Source organism: Chelonoidis abingdonii, chromosome 3 (genome assembly GCF_003597395.2).
Source record: "Chelonoidis abingdonii isolate Lonesome George chromosome 3, CheloAbing_2.0, whole genome shotgun sequence".
In the NCBI taxonomy this organism is placed as follows: domain Eukaryota; kingdom Metazoa; phylum Chordata; order Testudines; family Testudinidae; genus Chelonoidis; species Chelonoidis abingdonii.
The window spans coordinates 161,042,020-161,061,804 of record NC_133771.1 but is presented as its reverse complement, the minus strand read 5'-3'; the positions used below and the strand labels follow the sequence as shown (position 1 = coordinate 161,061,804).

At 40.4% G+C, this 19,785-nt stretch overlaps 1 protein-coding gene across 1 annotated transcript in view; it reads right to left on the bottom strand.

Annotated features, from left to right (window-relative positions):
- Positions 1 to 19,785, bottom strand: part of PLB1 (phospholipase B1) — a 126,075-nt gene that overhangs the window by 60,829 nt on the left and 45,461 nt on the right. The window contains exons 15-25 of the mRNA XM_032790231.1: positions 17,535 to 17,603; positions 16,923 to 17,003; positions 14,506 to 14,572; positions 11,815 to 11,873; positions 9,126 to 9,199; positions 7,172 to 7,215; positions 6,207 to 6,315; positions 4,560 to 4,611; positions 3,162 to 3,242; positions 1,526 to 1,591; positions 291 to 391 (exon numbers count right to left, since the gene is read on the bottom strand). Of these exons, the coding sequence (XP_032646122.1) occupies positions 291 to 391; positions 1,526 to 1,591; positions 3,162 to 3,242; positions 4,560 to 4,611; positions 6,207 to 6,315; positions 7,172 to 7,215; positions 9,126 to 9,199; positions 11,815 to 11,873; positions 14,506 to 14,572; positions 16,923 to 17,003; positions 17,535 to 17,603 (803 nt within the window). The remainder of the gene's footprint in view (positions 1 to 290; positions 392 to 1,525; positions 1,592 to 3,161; positions 3,243 to 4,559; positions 4,612 to 6,206; positions 6,316 to 7,171; positions 7,216 to 9,125; positions 9,200 to 11,814; positions 11,874 to 14,505; positions 14,573 to 16,922; positions 17,004 to 17,534; positions 17,604 to 19,785) is intronic.

Here is a 19,785-nt window from a genome sequence, read left to right as displayed (position 1 = left end):
ATCTTTCTAAAACCCTCATTTTAATAATTTTGAAAATTAGCTGCCTTTGTCAAACAATGTACTGCTGAGTAGTGTGTGCTAGCTCTTAATCAATTTTGCAGTTGGATGCCTGATTTGCTGTTGTATAATTAAAATCTATATTGTGTATATATTTTAGATACACACACAGGAAAATAGTACTGAGTTATCTGAAATATTGTAATCCTTTTTCTTCAAGGGGAAAGTTTCCACTGAAGATCTTACAGCTTTTCCTGAATAAGGGTGAGAGCTGGAACATAAGTCTTTCAAACCTCATGATTAGCCTTGGGCAGCTAACGTTCTTCTCTTGATACACATCCCGGAGGGTTACTATATGAAGTACTGTCACCAGATTCACAAATGCCCGAGGAACCTGCCAAGATTATAAACAAAGTCAAAGCAAGCAAACAGAGAACAGTAGTGCCATCCCCGCTCTTCTGAGCACAACCAAGCAGGCCAGGGACTGGTCAGATCATTTTTTTGCTAATGTAACATGTACCTTAATCTGCTGATCCAAACAACCTTTACTATCTCCATTAGAGGTTCACAGTGTGCTGGTGGAGTGCATAATCTCAACAGGAAATCCTAAATTGGGTTTGTTCTACCTTAAATACAGAGCTGCAGCCACTGAGACTCATGTTCTAACAAGGCCAGATTCCAAAACTGCTGCTCTCTTGAGGCAAGAGTCTGATACTCTCACTCATGCTGAGGAGCCCTGTATTCCATGAATAGTCCCATTAGCTTCAACTAGAAAAAGGATATCAGAATATGTCCCTTAATAAAAATAATAGGGGCTGTGCTGTATAGTGACTGAGCAGATGTGCTACTGCTAGGCATAGTTACATAACTGTCATGAAATACCATATATTTGTCAATATATTTACACTACTTGACTCCCAACACACGAGGTGGAATTCCAGTCCACCCAATCACCATTCTTTCTGTAAAATACTTCCTTAAATTCTTCCAACAGATTAGAGCAGTGGTTCTCAAACTGTGGGTCATGACCCCATTTTAATGGGATCGCCAGGACTGGTGTTAGACTTGCTGGGGCCCAGGGCTGAAGACTGAGCCCCACTGCTCAGGGCCGAAGCCCCAGGGCTTCAGCCTTTAGTGGCAGGGCTCGGGCTTTGGCTTCAGCTCCAGCCCTGGGCAGCAGGGCTCAGGTTACAGCCCCTTCTCCCTGGGGCTGAAGCCCTTGGGGTTGGGCTTTGGTCTCCTAGACTGCAGCAGTGGGGCTTGGCCAGGCTCATGCTGCAGTCCCCCCCACTCTCCCTGGAGTCAAGTAGTAATTTTTGTTATCAGAAGAGGGTCACGGCGCAATGAAGTTTGAGAACCCTTGGATTAGAGATTACTATATGAAACATCTACACTCCTGCCCATACCAGAATGAGAAACTAAGTATGATCGCAAATTAATAACTCTAGAACCAACCACTGAAACTCAAGAAATTTGTCTTTCCCATCTGACCCCTCTCCCTAGGTTAGTAGTAAAGATTGCTTTTTACCTCTGTATGAAGTATGTCCAAAGCTATTCTTATATTGTTGGTGAAGTTATCAGGAGAAAAATGTACCTGTTGAAACAAAAGGTTGAATGTAGTTCTGGGCATCTGTAGTTTCCTCAGGCAGATACGGAAGCGACTAGCTAACTCTTAGACTACAGTGACTGGACTCTTGGTTCAGGGTACATTGGCACAACAAGTAGCTCTGGAGCATCTCTGGTTCCCCAGCTCCCTCCTTAAGCATCATCATAGGAAGGAAGGATTTGGCAACCATCAGAGGCCATTCACAGAGCCAATTCCACTGGGCTTACTGGTGAGATGTCATAACTTCCTCCACACTCACTATCAGCTAGTATCAGAAGCACAGCTGTCCCATCACTGAGACTTTCATCAATGGAGATCAGTCTGAAGAAATATTCTTCTCATATAATGTAAAATATCAAAGCATTTTTTAAGTCAGGTGTGTGGGCTATTAGCAACTTGCCTCTCATTTAGTCCTTGAGTTCCATGAAATCTCAGTTGCAAGTACATCCCATGCAGAAAAGTGTACCAGACAAACAGAGAAATTAGTGTGAAAAAAAAATCTATTAGGCCATCTTGTCCATTTCTCTCTGCCAGGGCAAGATTTTCCCCTACAATATACTTGAATAGCTGTTAATTGTATCAAGTAATTTGGCATTTACTCCATCTCTTATGAAATTACGCAATAGTCTAATAAGACCTTATTGTTAAAAGTGTCGTAGTCGTCCCCCCGATCTGATATTCATCCTTAATTCTGCTTGGCTCAATTTCATCCCATTGCTCTTAATGACACCCCCTTAGTCCATTCTATAAACCCAGATAACACACTCATTTCCCTTATGTATTTCCTGCTTCTCTGCTCACCAAGCCACATTCTGGTTTGTAACATAAAGGAGACACATCATACTGATCTCTGAATTTAAGAGGAGCCTTCCACCCTCCTGCACAGACCTCTGCCATCTTGTTTTTCAGTTCAGATGCAGAATGTTAGTAAGTCATTGTGTTTGCTGACTTTCTTTCATGGAGACTTTGCAGTCTGTCTTTGTTATTTTCCTTTGTCTGAAATCAGTCATCTAGAATGGAAAGCACACATTGTGCTCTTAGTATATAGGGGAAACAACAAGGTCCCACCAACTATGTGAGAGGTGCATAGAGGAGGTTGGACATTACTCAGGAGTTTGCTATGAATTGTGGATAGAACCTCTCTCATGTCCATGTATCTGGTGGTAGACATATCATGTTGGATGCTGGTAGCATGTGAGAGGGAAAAAGATACGGCACATTGGTAAGATGAAATGGGGAAAATCCTTGACAGTTTATTATCTTATCTACATATGGAAAGAACTAACTTAAATCAACAGAAAGTTATCTTAGTTTGTAGCAAAATAAAGTAGCTACAATCAAATAATCAATGGTATTACATTACTTTTCCTCAGTCTCAGGTGTAATGACCATCAAGTCTCAAGACAAATGGTGAGAACTGTCCACATGTGGCCTAGCCAGTTTTGGTCCATTAAGTCTACCTAGCTGAGCTCCACTATTCCACTCTCCAAACTGTACCAAGTAATAATGATATTGCAAGTTCACATAAAAGACAGATCTAAAATCCCTAGTGACTTACTGGATCATCGCAGAATCTGCACAGGTCATTTCCTCCTATAAAGAGCGTTATGAGCTTCCAGTCTTCCTGGAAATTTATTCTCTGTAGTCAGGAAAAAAATAAGATAAGAAAAAATAAGATAAGATAAGAAAAAATTGCTGTGCAACAAGTTAAAAGAGAATTAAGTTTATCTTTGGGGCATGGACTATGTCCTTCTGTGTGTCTGTACAGCATCTAGCACAATGGAGTTCTGGTCATGGCTGAGAGGCTTTGAGCGCTATGGTGACAAGTGTGATGTGATGGAATCATGGAATATTCAAAGACTACTGTTCAATTTTACTTTATATATCTTTATGAGCTTGTTAGTGAGTGTATTCCTGGCTAAATGTATAAGTACATGTCCTGCAGGAACTAAAAGCAATGGAGGGTAATTAATACAAATCTCCATTAGAAACAATACAGATAAAAAGTCAGTTAAGTTTGCCCTGAGGAAGAGACACCACTGCTTTGCCCAGGTTCAGAACACACAAAGGGCTTGAATCTGTACAGAATGACAGCCCTGACCTGGGGAGAGTCAGACACTATCAAGAACTGAAAGGCATAAGACTGTGACCACACATACAGGCCCTGCAGAAGACCTGAAGTATTTTTAGATCTTCCAGATCTCCATATGGAAGATGGGTAACCACTTAGTAAGTTAGGCATGGGTACAAGCTGTTTAATGTTTTAAGATATGCTTTCTCTGAAATGTTTTTGTTCTGAATAAAACAAAGTTTGTGATAACTGGCTGGTCACTGGCTAACCCTGTCATTCTCTCAGGGGACACAACTGCAGTTCAGACCTGCTGAGGTAATCACAGTTAATTGAAAAGGTCTGCAATGTAAGGCCCTGGTCTGGAGGGAGGGAACAACAGGACAACACTCCAAGGAAGGTGATGACAGGAGGTAACTGCTTTGGGAACTCAGACTAAAGTGTTCATGGCAAAGAAGTTGGGCTTTTTTTTTTTAAACCACTAATGCATGCTAGTTATCTTGCTGTAAAATCCCAGTGGAGACAAGGTGCTGTAGCTGTATTGTGAATTAAGCTCTACAAAGTCAACCACCAGCTGGGGTATTGTGTAGACCAAGTTGCCCAGCTCCTTAATGGTAAAAACCTGTCTCCACCAGGATTTTACAGCAAGGTAACTAGCATGCATTAGTCATCTCACTGTGAAAAAAAACCCTTTATGTAATGAAGCCCTACTTGATGGTATGCTGAAACAGACACTGCATGGAGGGATGTTGCATTCTATCCACTTTATCATTGCCCTACCCACAGATTTCTGCCTGACATCTACTGTTCATCTGCTGTGCTGTTAGAGACTAATGACCCAAGACAGTTGCATCCTACTTAAAGATATTCATGCCAGCCAAGACTCACAGTATCATTCTTCATCAAGTCCACCAGTCTCCTCGCCTGCGAAGGGACATTCCTAAATATTAAAAAAGAAGATGACCGATGAACACTTCATGATGAACAGTGCATTGAGAAAAGCAGATGAATGAGTAGAGGCCATGACAACCCATTCAAACAACGTGGTATTGAACTGAAGACTCCAGTTGCAGCTTTTATTGGACTAAATATAGTTACAGAAATAAGCCACATCTGGAGCTGGAGAAAGAGTGAAGAAACATTTAGCATCCATCAGGCATCTGGCTCTGTGGGTGCTGTCTGAAGGCTACATAGTGCAGCATCCCCAATTGAAGAGGGAAATACATTTGGGGTGGGACTGGCCTATTGTAATTCAGTGTATTTGAAGGTTTTAGCTTTAAGAGGATGGTTTCTGGTCAGGCAAAAGATTACCCAAGCCAAAGGACCTCAAATAGCAGAGTGTGTTAGTTTAAGACTAGAGTTCAGTCATACTCTACCCTCCCTGGACTATTGGTGGCCTGAAGCACCACTATGAGATTGCCTTGCATCATCTCTGCCGACGACCAGTGCTGTTAGAAAAGTGACAATGAGCTGTGTGTGTGTGAGAGAGAGAGAGAGAGAGAAATCCAGCCCTTTCCAATGGGTTGAAGGGTCACTGTGAGCAGTGCAGATTTAAGAGAATTTAAAAAATGGCCTCCCAGTGAATTGCACTCAGAAACAGTCTTTCATTTCTTGTAACTACACCTTTTTTAAAAAAAAAAATCCTCTTTATACTTCGATTTTTTTTTGTTTCATCCTACAGACAACTGGAAGGATACAGCCGACCAGGATAATCTCTTTGAGTGATAGCAGCCATAGAGATTCCTCAGTTACTGGGAGTTATCTATCTCTGTGAGATTACTGTTCTAAGTTATATAGCACCACCTGCGTGGTACACACTGACACACATAAATTCCGAAATCCAGAAAAAAGGAACTACTAGCCCTTTGGATGTATTAATACAAACAAAGAACCTTTATAATAAGAAGACAAAGGGTTCACATGAATTTAATTGAAGACTGAACGTAGTCTAACTGGGTTCTATTCCAAACTGCCATGGTCTGACCTTCGGCTGCTCAATACCCTCTCTGTCCCTTAGCATCCCTGGGTGATATCTTGGTCCCAGTGAATTCATGGCAAAGCTCCCACTGATTTCAATAGGACCAAGATTTCTTCCGCCCCTCCTCCCACACATTCCTCTGTCAAGTGGGAATAACCATTTATTTCACCATAGGGCTATGAGGCTTCATTACTCAATGTTTGTAAAGCACTTTGAGCTCCTCGGAGGAGAGAGTAGGGCAAATTATTATATTGTTACTGCTAAAATTTCCTTTACTATGTCTAGGAAAGCCACACTGGCCCTTAACAAATTTCTTAGCTGTCAGGCTAGAGATTAAGTACAGAGGACGAGTCTGGGTTCTGCACAACTTTATTGGCCAAGTTTTCAAAATCAAACAGTAGGGGTGTCTAAATTCCATTTTATGTCTAAACCACTGATATTTGGAGTGGTCACAGACTTGTAAGAATGTTCTAGGTTTGGCACGTCTCTAACTGGAACTTAAAAAAAAAATCTACTCCCCATTAAAAAAAAAGAAGTATTTATCTGTTTTCACTTACTCTGAGCGAGCTCCTGCCACAGCTTGATTCAGGAAGGCATTAGATGAGTCCTGGTTCCCTTTGCCAATGGAGTACCCTTGAAGGGAAGGATTAAACTCACGAAGAATATCTGGAAAAGAAGAGACCCATGAAATGTAACTTAATTCAGTGGGTAATGAGCTGGAGTCTAAAACCAGAACTTGCTCCAGAAGGACTTTAGCAGATCTCAGTTAATAACTTGAAGGTAACAGTTAATATACTGTTGATGAAAAAAATCTCACCACTCAATTACTGTTTCACCTCCACATTACCCAGTTTAATGAATTCAGACGTCAATTTCAACTGGTTGCACAACATGGGCAGTATACCTGGCAATGTCATTTTGATCAGTTTGCTGAGTAAAAGACTACGCAACATTAATCAAGTTACAAACTCTTACATACTCACAGTAAATTTAGAGATGGGTTTGTATCAAACCCTCTGTCCAAACTTCCCTGATCTTCAGAGTTGTTAAAAACTAAAGTGCTAATCTGGATCTGAATTTTGTAAATGGATCTTATCTTTTATAGTGAGCTGAAAACCTTCCAAATCCAATCACCCTTGAACATTCAGGCATATGAAATCCAAATCTTGCAGCCTGGCTCCATTTAAGATATTTTTTTTAATGGGCAAAGGAGAGAAGTTATGTAAGTAGTCTCTGTAGTCTAAGGACTGAAACAATATCATTCAGCCATTCCAAAAGTGCCTCAGACAGAATAATATACTGAAAATAATATTCAATTCCCAGGGAATTAAAAACATACTGTTATGTCATGCACAGTAAATTACTGGGGTGGCTGTTAAGTAAAGTTTATTCACCATTGGTTAGTGAATGTAAAGTGATTGAGTGTGCCGTGCTGCAAAATTGTAAACCTTTCTTCATGTCTGTTCTTTAAATGATTGAATAGTTCAAAAAATATGCCAAGGTTAGGAAAACAGGCACTTACTTGCTAGTGTCGTAATTGTGGTTATGTTTTCATCTCCTCCAATACTGTTATATGGAAATAAACAAGCGAGAATATTTCAAAACTTTTAGTCAACGATATTTACTTTCTAAAGTATTGGAATAAGTAATGGAGCTTCCCCTAATGGTGTTTCTCTGCATACATACACAGATGAAGCAAATTATTGTTTACAAAATTTGTTAAAGACGGACTCTATGCATACCTCACATTGCACGTTCACCACAAGAAAATCAAAGATGTCATTTAAACAGAATGTCAAAATCTTTTCAGTGAAAGAAATTAGAGAATTTTAAACATTGAATGTAGTTGCCACCATTTTTGCTATAGCGTTCCCCTTTAAAATCTACACAGTTATCCTTTGTGAGTTATCATCATGACTATAGTAGTCATACTATGCCCATATACTGGTAATGTTAGTAAACAGATAACATTGTAAAGACAGGAGAATCTTAGAATTACTAATACCATAGTTATGAACTGACCAGTCAACCACACACCTCATTTGGAACCGGAAGTATGCAATCGGGTAGCAGCAGAGACCGCTCCCCCTCCCCCAAAATAAAGGGCAAATACAGTGCCGTGCTGTGTTAAATGTAAACTAAAAAATATATATATATATTTCTTCTGCATAGTAAAGTTTCAAAGCTGTATTTAGTCTATGTTCAGTTGTAAACTTTTGAAAGAACAACCATAACATTTTGTTCAGAGTTACAAACAACCTCCATTCACAAGGTGTTTGTAACTCTGAGGTTCTATTGGATTAAAGGGTGATCACTATATATATTTTTCCATTTCACTCAGTTTGAAGAAAGAAACTAGACTGGTCAGTTTCTCTTTATATACATTTATACTTTCTCCTGCACTAATAATTCTTTTGTATATTCTACTTCTAATAATGTGGAATGTTACATTATTAAAAAGTGTTTGTTACTAGATTTTTATAAAAATTTCTTTTGAAATTCCCCCTTAAAAAATATAGCCTAAAAAGTTGGGTCTATATTACTTTTACTGTGTGCCTTTAATCTGGAATGAGGGTATTTTAATACACTACACAGTTGATATTTCTAATTACAAATGCACGAGTGAGAAATGATGGGGAAAACATGCTGCGATTATAGTTAAATCACAAAAATTTTCATAGTTACAAAAAATATACAGAATATTTATTCTCAGTATGGCGCATTTGAACTGTGTAGTAAATATCAGTGCCAGATATAAAAGCCTAGGCCTGTACTGAATGTAACTAGTGGCTGCATTGTATAATGTAGCTAAAGTGGGGAAAGGGTCAGGAGAAATATTGACCTTGTGTGGATTGAGAGAAGCAATGAGGACCCAATTCTGCAGTCCATTTGCCAATAGAACTCCATTGACTTCGGATGGGAGGTGTGCATTTGCAAGGCTGGAGCTTTGGAATGAGGGCTGAAGTTTGTTCAAATGAATAAAAATCTTATTTCCTACCAAGAATACAGATGTGAACAGGTGCCACACCCAGCCTGCTCTAAAACAAAGTCCACACAAAGAGTGAAGCCAAACTCGCTCCCCTCTTTGGATTTGGCTTTATCAACAAAGAAATGAATAAGAACAACGTTTAGCTCAAGGCTCCTCCCCAGGTTGGGATGCTCCTTGGGAGTGCTCAGGAGAGCACTTCCTTTATATTCAGAGGCAGGTGACTATGACCTGATCTGAGTCAGCAAAACCCACATAACTATTTCCTAGTAAGATCAACACCTGCTAACCAGCTAGGATATTTCAGGAAGACATTGTCAGCCTGTCACAACAGGCTCTTTCCTGTGTTTTTAGTGGTAGCCTAGGGAGATTCTTATGTCAGACGAGAAATGTATCTCAGCAGCCATAGGGCCCAGAGTTCAGAGACCATGAAAGTTTCCCCAAGAACAAAAACGAGCATTTAGGTGGGACAGAATTTTAGGGCACTCACCTCCAGGAGAGACCTCGGTACTGTGTCAGAACATCGAGAACATTGTTTGGTTTAGACCCTGCCCCATTACCTGCCTGATACCAAGGGAAAGGGAGAGTGTGAATAGACCTTCCAGATAAAGCCATCCACTCTGTCTGATCATAATAAAAGCAATTAGAAGAAGGGTTAATGAGCCACGCTACACTCCAGATACCCTCAATCCTTTTAAGAAAAAATAATGTATTTCAGTTCCACTCCACTGAAGCCTGTCTATTCTTGATAGGATGACACAGAGGTGTAACCCACATTAGATATGATTGCCTTTTAAGGGAAGTTAATTTAGAGCTTGTCAAAAATGGGAACATTTTCAGGGACAATTTGTCCCTTTTAGTTGAAAATTTTTTAAACTTTCCAAAACAGCTCTAAGTCCATTTAAGATAATAGGAATAAATACACTGGCAGCACGCGGCCCAGGACTCCTGCTGGTGGGGTGGGGCAGGTGGTGGCACATGGCCCAGGACCCCTGCTGGTGCTGGGAGGGGGCCAGGTGGTGGTGCATGACCAGGGACCCTTGCTGATGCTGGGGTGAGCGAGTTGGTGGAGCTGGCAGGCTCCCTACCCAGCTCCATGTATCCCTGCAGATCCTAGTGGGATGGAAGGCTAAGGAGGCTCCACGCGCTGCCCCCGCCATGAGCTCCAACTCCACAGCTGTCATTGTCTGGGAACCACAGCCAATGGGAGATGTGGGGGCGGTGCCTGTGGATGGCAGTGCACAGAGCCTGTGGCCCCCCAGCTAGGAGGTGCAGTGACATGCCAGTCACTTTTGGGACACCTCCCCCTGCACCCCAATTCCCTGTCCCAGCCCTGAGCCCCCTCCTGTGACTTCCACGACCTCCGTGACAGACACACAGCCTTAGTTATAAGTGTCAAAAGACTATTTTACATAACATGCAAGACAAGAAGGAACTTTGGGGGCAAACAAAGTTGAGTGGGTTTCCTAGGAAATACTCAAGGGAAGCAAATGCAAATTCCCACCTCCAGACGCAACCTTTGGATGCTACACTCTGAGGAGAGAAGCACTGTCTGCTGATTACCTATTCGCAGTCTCTGACTATCAATAACACCAGCTGTATAACGAAAAGGCTAACCTATGCATAGAATCATAGGACTGGAAGGGACCTCGAGAGGTCTTCTAGTCCAGTCTACTGCACTCAAGGCAGGACTAAGTATTACCTAGACCATCCCTGACAGGTGTTTGCCTAACCTGCTCTTAAAAACCTCCAATAATGGAGATTCCACAACCTAAGTAATTTGTTCCAGTGCTTAACTACCCTGACAGTTAGGAAGTTTTTCCTAATGTCCAACCTAAACTGCCCTTGCTGCAACTTAAGCCCATTGCTTCTTGTCCTAATCTCAGCGGTTAACAAGAACATTTTTTTCTCCTTCTTCCTTGTAACAATCTTTTATATACTTGAAAACTTATGTCCCCCAACCCCCAGTCATCTCTTCTCCAGACTAAACAAACCCATTTTTTTTCAATCTTTCCTCATGTTTTTTAGACTTAGTCGTTTTTGTTGTTCTCCTCCGGACTTCTCCAATTTGTCCTATCTTTCCTGAAATGTGGCACCCAGAACTGGACACAATACTCCAGTTGAGACCTTATCAGCATGGAATAGAGCAGAAAAATTACTTCTTGTGTGCTTGTTCTGAGTAACAGCTGTTATGAACTTGTAACCACAGAAACACTGCTTGGTGGGATTTGAAAGACTGATCACCTGCTAGAGTCCTTGTTTAGTTGGGAGTGATCACTAGTAAGTCTATTAGCACGTGTGCAGGTCCTTGTATTATTTGAAACACGTTTTCTCTGTATTGATTAATAATAAATGTGCTTGCTTAGAAAGGGCTTTGTGGTACCTTATGACAGTGGAAAATCACACTGTTTGTAGCCTCTGAGAAAAAGCAAAGCAGGCCTGTTTAGGCAGTCCGGCTTGTTGGGAAACTCACAGTGTAGGCAGTGAACCATGCAGCCTGGGACAATCCCAGTCAAGAGGGAGAGAATCATGGATCTCCTTCCAAGAAAGGTGACAGCTGACAAACTGGGAGCCTAGAGTGAGTGCCCTTGCTAGACCATGGATGGGGAAATACAGTTGCCCTGAACTGTGACAGTCACAATCTTCCTGAATAAGAAGCCTGCTTATTGTTCCACAGAGGTGCAGTATACACAACATCTGATCTATGTTACTTTGACTCTTCAATTATTGGGTCAAATACAAAGATGGTGCAAATGGCAGTAGCTTCAAAGACTCCAGTGGAACTTTGCCAATTTATACCACCTGGAGAACTGGCACATTTTGTTTATGCTGCTTACTATTTGTTAGGAAGGTAACTATCTAGGGATTTTAGCTATGAGCTGTAAAAATGTATGCAATTATAGCAAATTCATCCTAACTGTTTTTATCTGATGTGCAGCATAATCCACCAGTCCTCTCTGTGCAGCATTCCTATTGACTTAAATGGGAGTTCTTCACATAGAAAGATTAGATCTGTAAGGTGATTAATAGTCATAGCTGGATCGTGGTACAGGACAGCATGGAGAACATGATTAGCCAAACAGAGCATAACAGTGTTTGTACTACTCTCTTTCATTAGAATTCATGTCTGGCCTCGTTTCAATCAGTTCAGCTATGGTTATCCAGTGATCTGCACTTACTGTGAGTGAGTCTCCCAATGCACCAATCACCTTGATGTCTGCTGGCCTCAAATTGTGAACTAAGAAATAAAAAAAAAGATTGGGAGAAGAAAGGAGGTGTCAAGTTACACTATATTGAAAGAACTTTTCTTTAGCGTAAGTATAAAGCATTTTAGAGACTCTAGTTCAAGATTCATGTTAAGCCCGGTAATCATGCCAGGTAATCATGACCCTAGGTGCTTGGAATGATAAATTGACAAATACTGGCATTGATCAGAACACTCAGCAGTTAGGAGGGCAGTCATCGGGCCAAGACTTGATCCCATTGCTGCAAACCAATTACAGTGAACAGGTCAAGGGATTTCCCTCCACATCTATCCAAAGTAAAATTTTTATCAAGATCCAAGAAATGAATTGAAGACAGGCAGAGCTCCACTGACAGCAGTGGTGCTTGGTATTGTTACAGCTTTTAAAAGGAAACCATAATCCATCTGGGAGAGTAAACACACAGAAGTCTTAAGATTGCAGACTGGACTTGAAAAAGTATCACATATTTTCTCCTATTGTCTGGTTGTCATTAAACTTATCATTATAAGCCAGGTTTTCAAGCAGGCCAGTCTTCCATTTAGGCATCAAAATAATAAGTGGGCCAATTTTCAAGAGTTCAGCATGGTGAGTGCTAAGCTAAGCACTTTTGAAAATATGACCCACATTTAGGTGCCTGAATGAGAGCTGAGCAGTTGTGAGTTCTGAGCACCTAAATATCTAACCCTGAGCTCTTTTGAAAAATCTAGCCTACATTTAGTCTTGGAAGGATTAGATTTTTATTGGTAAGTGTTGGTAAACATCAATTTCACTGTACACGAAAAGCAACAAAAGAAAATATTTTCATTAATAATTGAAATTTATAGATAGGCAATGAAAAAAAAGAAGCTTGAGAACTTAAGAGTTTGAGTTAAGGATATTTACTTTGTACATTTTGACATGCGTTTGAATGGTTATGAAGCCTTAAACCTTACCATCTACTATCAAATAACTGTCTGATCCCACCCCCATTGTCTGATTCCCCCTGCCATAGTTTCCTTCCACTGTGGAAATTTAAATGGATAAATATAGTGGGTGAAATGCTTAAAACCCATAATTTTGCACAACCATGAACATTTACAATTGATAAAAATTGAAAAATGCTTTAAAATAAAGATATCTGTCTAAATAATAAAAGTCAAATTTTGTCACACCTATCTATATTTCAATTTGTGATGTGAGACAAATAAAACTGAAAGAAGATTCTCATTTTAACATAAGACAATGCACCAATATGCATATATTGACCTTGCTACATTAAAAATGTTCTATATGCACAACATTTGTTTTCCCTTCATCTGATTTATTTCTTGACTTCTTAAGAATGTGTCTATACATCCTGCATCTCTAACTGGCCTCTCTTTTTGAATTTATTTCTTTGGTAATGAACCTTTATGTAGAAAACTTATCCATTATAACATACTATACTGAAAAAAGAGCACATGAAATTTTAATTGCCAAAGGAACAAAATAGATCACAGCAGTAAATTCTGAATTGCAGAACAACATTACAGGCTCCTGAAAGCACTGTTGGTTCTGAACATAGGGGAAATTAAACTCATTTCTCTGGCCCACAATCAGCAGAACTAACTGTTAGACAGCGCTACCATCCACAATTATAGGTAGGCAGATGACTCCAAGGTATTTTACAGAATGGACCATTCAGTGTGATTAGTAAACAGTGACTTAATTGGGAAGAGTACATCCAATTTAGATACAAACCTGACTGATATTAAGCCAATCAGATAATTTAACCAGAATTTGACTGAAGAGTCTTTCAATCTTATCTAAAGAACTCCCACTATGGCAAAGCAGGTGCTGTATTAGGAGTCTGCAATGATCCATTTCTGTTCTCTGTCTGCAGGGGAGCTCTTGAGAACATATTAAAGGCTAAGGTCAGAGAAACCTGTGATTCTGGAAGCAAGTGTCAGTAATTCAAATCTACCTCTGAGAAAGCTACCTGTAAGTAAAAGGATAAGGACTACAAAAAATAAAATGTTTCAACATGTTTCCTCGACCTTAGGCTGTTTAAACTGAAACAACACTAAATATCTAATATTTTCATCATTTTTACTGTTTTATTTTCAATTTTTTGGAGAAGGTGCTGGCATTTGCGGTTAAGCTGGGTTGTCAGAGACCTAGGTGCTCCTTCATTTCCTTATCCTGTGAGACATTATGGCTGCTATCTGTGCCTCAATTTCCCCATCTGTCCAGTGGGGATAATCAGAGTTCATTGACTCATTGACATGCTAGGAGGCTTAAACCATTACTGTTCATAGTGCGCTTTGAGATCATTGACTGTATGGGGCTAAAGATGTAGAGATTTATTATAATTGCATATAATACTACTTGGGGAGATTGGTTAGCTTCATTTTCTGCCTTTTGCCAGGTTCACTTTGTAGTTCACCTATGCTTAAGGCCAATTCTGTGTATGTGGCTTTATAAACACCACAGGGGAATTTTTAAATAGCCACCTAAAGCTGTGTCTTTTATTACTGAAATATTTTTACATTAATGAAATCATTTAATACTTTTAAAAAGTTACAGTTCGTGCATAAAACTAGTTGACAGTGTCCCTTTAAGATCAATTGAAACAGCTGTCCAATAAAGATAAAAAAAAATCTATACCTGAAACAGGAACCGTATTAGAGGGATTTCGATCAAAACAGGGAGTGCTTGTCCCATAGCTCCTTTCCTGGAAGTACACACAGTATGAGACATTATATGAGGCCTTTTATGGACTCATGAGGATAAATGTTTGGTGTTCCTAGGGATTTATATATAAAAACAAACTGAAATCTTCCTGAATTTCCTAGAGTGAAACTGAATTCCACACCATTTAATTATTGCACACAAATAGGCACATCTGGTGGCTTATGCTTTTGGAAAGTTATGTATTTGGCTCTCTTCAAAACTGATTTGCTTCTGTTAGGGGATGACCCACTGGTCAGAGCATCCCCTAACTCCTGGGCATGACTAAGCCAAGTTTCCACCCCTCGATTGCTTCCTCTGGATGTCCAGGGGTACCCTTCTTCTTTTGAAGGCTTCGTCTTCCTACCAGGTCATTTATCACCAATCCCTCTCTCAGGGTATCAGAAACCTTCATCCAACATAGATAATCAAACACCCATAGTCACATGCTAGAACTCCCTCTGGAAGTGCAACACTAAAAGCAATCTTAACTTTGGTGGTGCAATGGCACCAGCATGATTTTTTCATTTTGTCTTGTTTGTTATTTGTATTCACTCCTGTGCTGTGATCCTATTTATTGGCAAAGTCACAGAAGTGTTATAGAATGACCTAGTGTGTGTGCACCACTCTTGTGGTGGGTGGTGCCCATAAAATTAAAAGCCTGCTACTTAATCATAGCTAATGGAATTCCTCCTTCGTCTCAAACGGTAGAGGCTTGTGCTTTTGATGGTGAGAGTCCTAAATTTAATCCCCCTTGATTTTTTATTCTAGTTTTTTTTTATATCACCAATTTTAATAACTATTCTAATCAACAGCCAGGAAAATTTGATTTAAATCACTGATTTCTCATCATGTTTTGCATTTGTATTTTTTAACTATTTTCTTAAAGAAAGATGGATCCTCACTGATTGAGAACCATTGAAAAATGACAAAGAGTCCTGTGGCATCTTATAGACTAACAGAAGTATTGGAGCATGAGCTTTCATGGGTGAATATCCACTTCGTCAGACACATGGGACGAAGTAAGTATTCACCCACAAAAGCTTATGCTCCAATACTTCTGTTAGTCTATAAGGTGCCACAGGAATCTGTCGCTTTTTACAGATCCAGACTAACAAGGCTACCCCTCTGATACATTAAAACATGTTGATTTGAAACTAAATATATCCTTTATTGTGAATTTTGTGCTTCTTTTTGCTAACTAGGAGGATAAAATAAATTGATTAGCATTTATTTAAACAATTATATTGCTTAACTTGTTTAGTGCCCCCTATCCATCTGGTTACCTCCTTTAGTGCCAATCTCTTTACAGGTTTTAATGGACAGGCCTGGGTTCTTCTGGATCCCGCCACCCACTCAGCAGGGTGTAACTTCTACATTGACCCTGGGCCTCTAGGTGTGAATATTCCCTTGGAATAAGACCCCAGCATGGGTGTGTCCTATATCTCTCCAATACAGTGACTAAGTGGGGAGTTATCTGGTTTGAGCGGGAGAACTTTGGCCTTATCACTCACCAGTCCTTCTCTTCTAGGTCTCCTTTTCTTCATGCCGTACTGTTCCTTCTCATCTCCTCACACCCTGACTTACACCCTTATGCAGGTGTAAGTCTGGAGTAACTAATGAAATCCGTGGAGTTACAGTAAAGTAAGTGAGATGAGACTCAGACCCAGGACATGCAGTACCAGCCCACATCTCACGTGGGTCGTTAGGAGTGCTGGTCCAGGATACACACTGATCTCTTACTCATGACAATGGATAATATCACCTTTGCAATGTTGAGCACTATAGTAACATTGTGCAACATCCCTGCACTTCGGCCTTGTCTTCATGGCCGGAAAGGTTCTTCTTTTTTTTTTCACTTTCTTTTTTTTTTTAACCTCAGGATAACCAATACGAGTGAGCTATCCTGAGGTAAAATCACAGTGAAGACAAGGCAACTCAGTTGGACCACAATTTAAGCTCAACAAAGTCAGCCTGAGGTTGACCCTTGCCTATTTTATCTTTCAGTAAACCTAACTTGTCTTGCCTTCACTGTGTTTTTACTTTGGGATAGCTCATCCATGTTAGTTACCTTAAGATAAAAAACACACCCCTTTTAGCCTGAGGTCTTGTCTTCACTGCTGACTGAAGACAATTTGGCCGTGCTACACAAAATCCAGCTAGGTAAGAATGTGGCAGCAATATAAGTTTTCTAGTCCTCAGACATTCACATATGGGAGCAAAGAGTCTCAGGCTTTGGATTCACAATTGTCCCCATGTAATAATGTTCATGAGACAACAACACTCTTCTACCAGCTCCACCCATCCACTGTAGTCATGTATGAACTTATATGCTATGGCAAGGCGGTTTGTACCTGAGACAGGGCTTCAGGCTGTGATGTCCGAGGGGAAGATGAGTAGTTACTATTTTTGTATGTGAACAAATATGGATATTCCTGCAGAGATAAAATACATTTAATTTCCATAACAGAAAGACAATCAGCTGCTGCTGAAGACAAATGAACACTTTCAGATCAGACAGAAATCTGATTCAAGTCACTGCTGGTCCAAGTTCTTCACTCTGTGTGGGACTCCATTTTACTGCTGAAATTGTTCCAAATACAGACAGTTCTCTCCCTTTAAAGGATTATTCACTTTATTCATTTCAGACAAGATGCACCCAGCATCTGAACCAGTGTGAAAGATCCAGTGTAGCAAGGTGGTTTAACTGCACGCTGCCAGGAAGTCCACTTTTCAGGTAAACATCCTCAGTGGTTCAGCATTTTAAGAATACAAAATAGTTAAAGAGACTTAGAGGCCATTTGTAACCTAAAACTTTGTGAGCAGACTCAGGAAATGTCCCCCCACACGTTTAGGAATGAGCAGGAGTCTCTTAAAACAGACACACATCTGTATAAACAGTTAGATAACTTGGAAATTCTGTAAGCAGCAGTTAAAATCCCACATTAAAAAGAAAGCCCTCTTACCTGAGATGGGCACTGGGCCTGAAGCATCTCTGCATAATGATAATGTTCCTTCTGCCCAACTGGTTCCACCTAGAAGAGAACAGAATAAAAGTGTCTTATACTCAGGGGGATGCAGCCGTAAATCAGGTATGTTAGGATCTAGAGTTTTACTGCAGGCCCATCGCTAACGTATACCAGAACACAAAAACACAGTGTTGTGTGTGCCTTAAGGTGGCTCTATGCATAACATAAAACCACAAAAGCAAGGAAATGAAAAGTTAAGGCATCGCACATGACCAACTTCTTACTCCTCCACCTGGAGATGCCATATTTCCCCACTACAGCTAACACCACCACCTTAACTCTGCCCCAGTAGGGATGCCAGCCTTCCAGCCCACTTCCCCAATCTCCCCACTACCCTTAACAGTCACACTTCCCCCAGCATTCCTGCCCCCCCCTTCTACCTTATATTCGGGGGGGAAAAATCACACTTCATTCATTAGGGAGGATGGCTTTCTACGGTGAATAGTTTTTAAGGGGCCTTGTCAAAGTTCACCAGGAGCAAAAGCTCTTGTGCCAACACCCCTTGCTAGTCATATATCAATTGATTGACATCCAACTCAAAAGGGCCCCTAGGGTTTTCAAACCCACTACCACCATCACCAGTTTATTGCCCACTTTAACTGCAGTTCAGTTGGATTGTTTAGCCCTGAGGCAGGCCTGGGTTCTTTGGTTTAGGATCAGGGAGCTCTTATCTTGTCCAAGCTCCAAACAGAATTCACCCTCAGAAGAATCAGGCAAGCCTTCTTATCTCATCTAGTAAGCCCTGATTGGCTACTGCCTCTTCTTCCCCCTTTTAGCCCTGGAGAACCAAGTTTGTTGACTCCACCAGTATAAGAGCCTGAGTGGCTTCTCTAAGCTGTGCTCGGAGGTGCAAGCTCACTGGTTTTTTTCCCCCCATGACACCTTTCTGTTGGGAGAGTGTATCAGCAAGGCAACACCTTCAGCAAGGGGCAGAGAAAGCCCAGTACCCCCTGTCACAAGCCCAGAAAAATCACAAGACTCAAAAATGTGAACCTTTTTAGGGGCCAATTTTTAATTGATTAGAGCTCAGATTAATTAACTGATTTTCTTGAAACTGCTCAGAAAATGCAAGCTTTACTGAGAGATTATGTGCTGAAAATTTGGGCAGATACACTGTTTTTCATATTAAAAAAAAGAGCTTGAACTCTCTAAGTACAAAATGAAACACAATCTTAACTCTGACAGAGCAATGGCACCACCCTGATTCTTTCATTTTAGTTTGGTTGCTATTTTTAATCACTCCCTGTGATCCTACTTTGTGATAAAGCGTCACAGAAGTGTAATATAATGCCTTAGTGCATGTGCACCATCCTTCTGGGGAACAGAGCCCACAGAATTACAAGCTGGCTATTATCACACCTAATGGATTTGCTCTTTTATCTCAAGTGAACTAGGGTTATGCTTTTCATGGCACTGCTTTTTATTCCCTTTTTTTATATATGCAGCCACAGCTTGTTACAAAAGTACTATGTGTTGCACCTCAAGGCTGGATACAGGACTGTTTTTTCTACCACCTCTTGTTTCCCATCCCACAAGATGGGACAACTATTAATGCAGCATGATGGCAGCTGATGAAAATGAATATTGACAAATGCAAGATGAATATTGGAAGGAATAACTGGACTACTCCTACCTCTTGCTGAGTAGTAAGTTAACTGTAAATACTCAATAAAGAAACTTGGGCACCACTGTAGATCACTCAAGGAAAGTCTTTGCTCCATGTACAACCACGGTCAGAAAAACAAGGGTGCATAAGGAATGGAATAGAAAACACTGAAAATATTAGAATGCTATTATATAAGTCATTGTTACATTCTCGCCTGGAATGTGCAGTTTTGGTCATTCCATCTAAAAGGAAACAAGACAAAGGGTTCAGAGACAGGGGATACAAATGCTTAGAGACTTCTACTGGAGAAGCATTTGGAAAGGAGTGTAGTTTAGAGAGGTGAGGAATAGGAAGGAACATGACTGGAATATAGACCATAATGAATGATAGAGAAAAAGTAATTTCAGAGCTCACACCTTACTGTCTCATAAGCAAGCACTAGTGGCTGTTTAATTAAATTGATAAAATGAAATAGCAGCAGAGAATCCTGTGGCACCTTATAGACTAACAGACGTTTTGGATCATGAGCTTTCGTGGGTGAATACCCACTTCGTCAGATGAATGTAGTGGAAATTTCCAGGG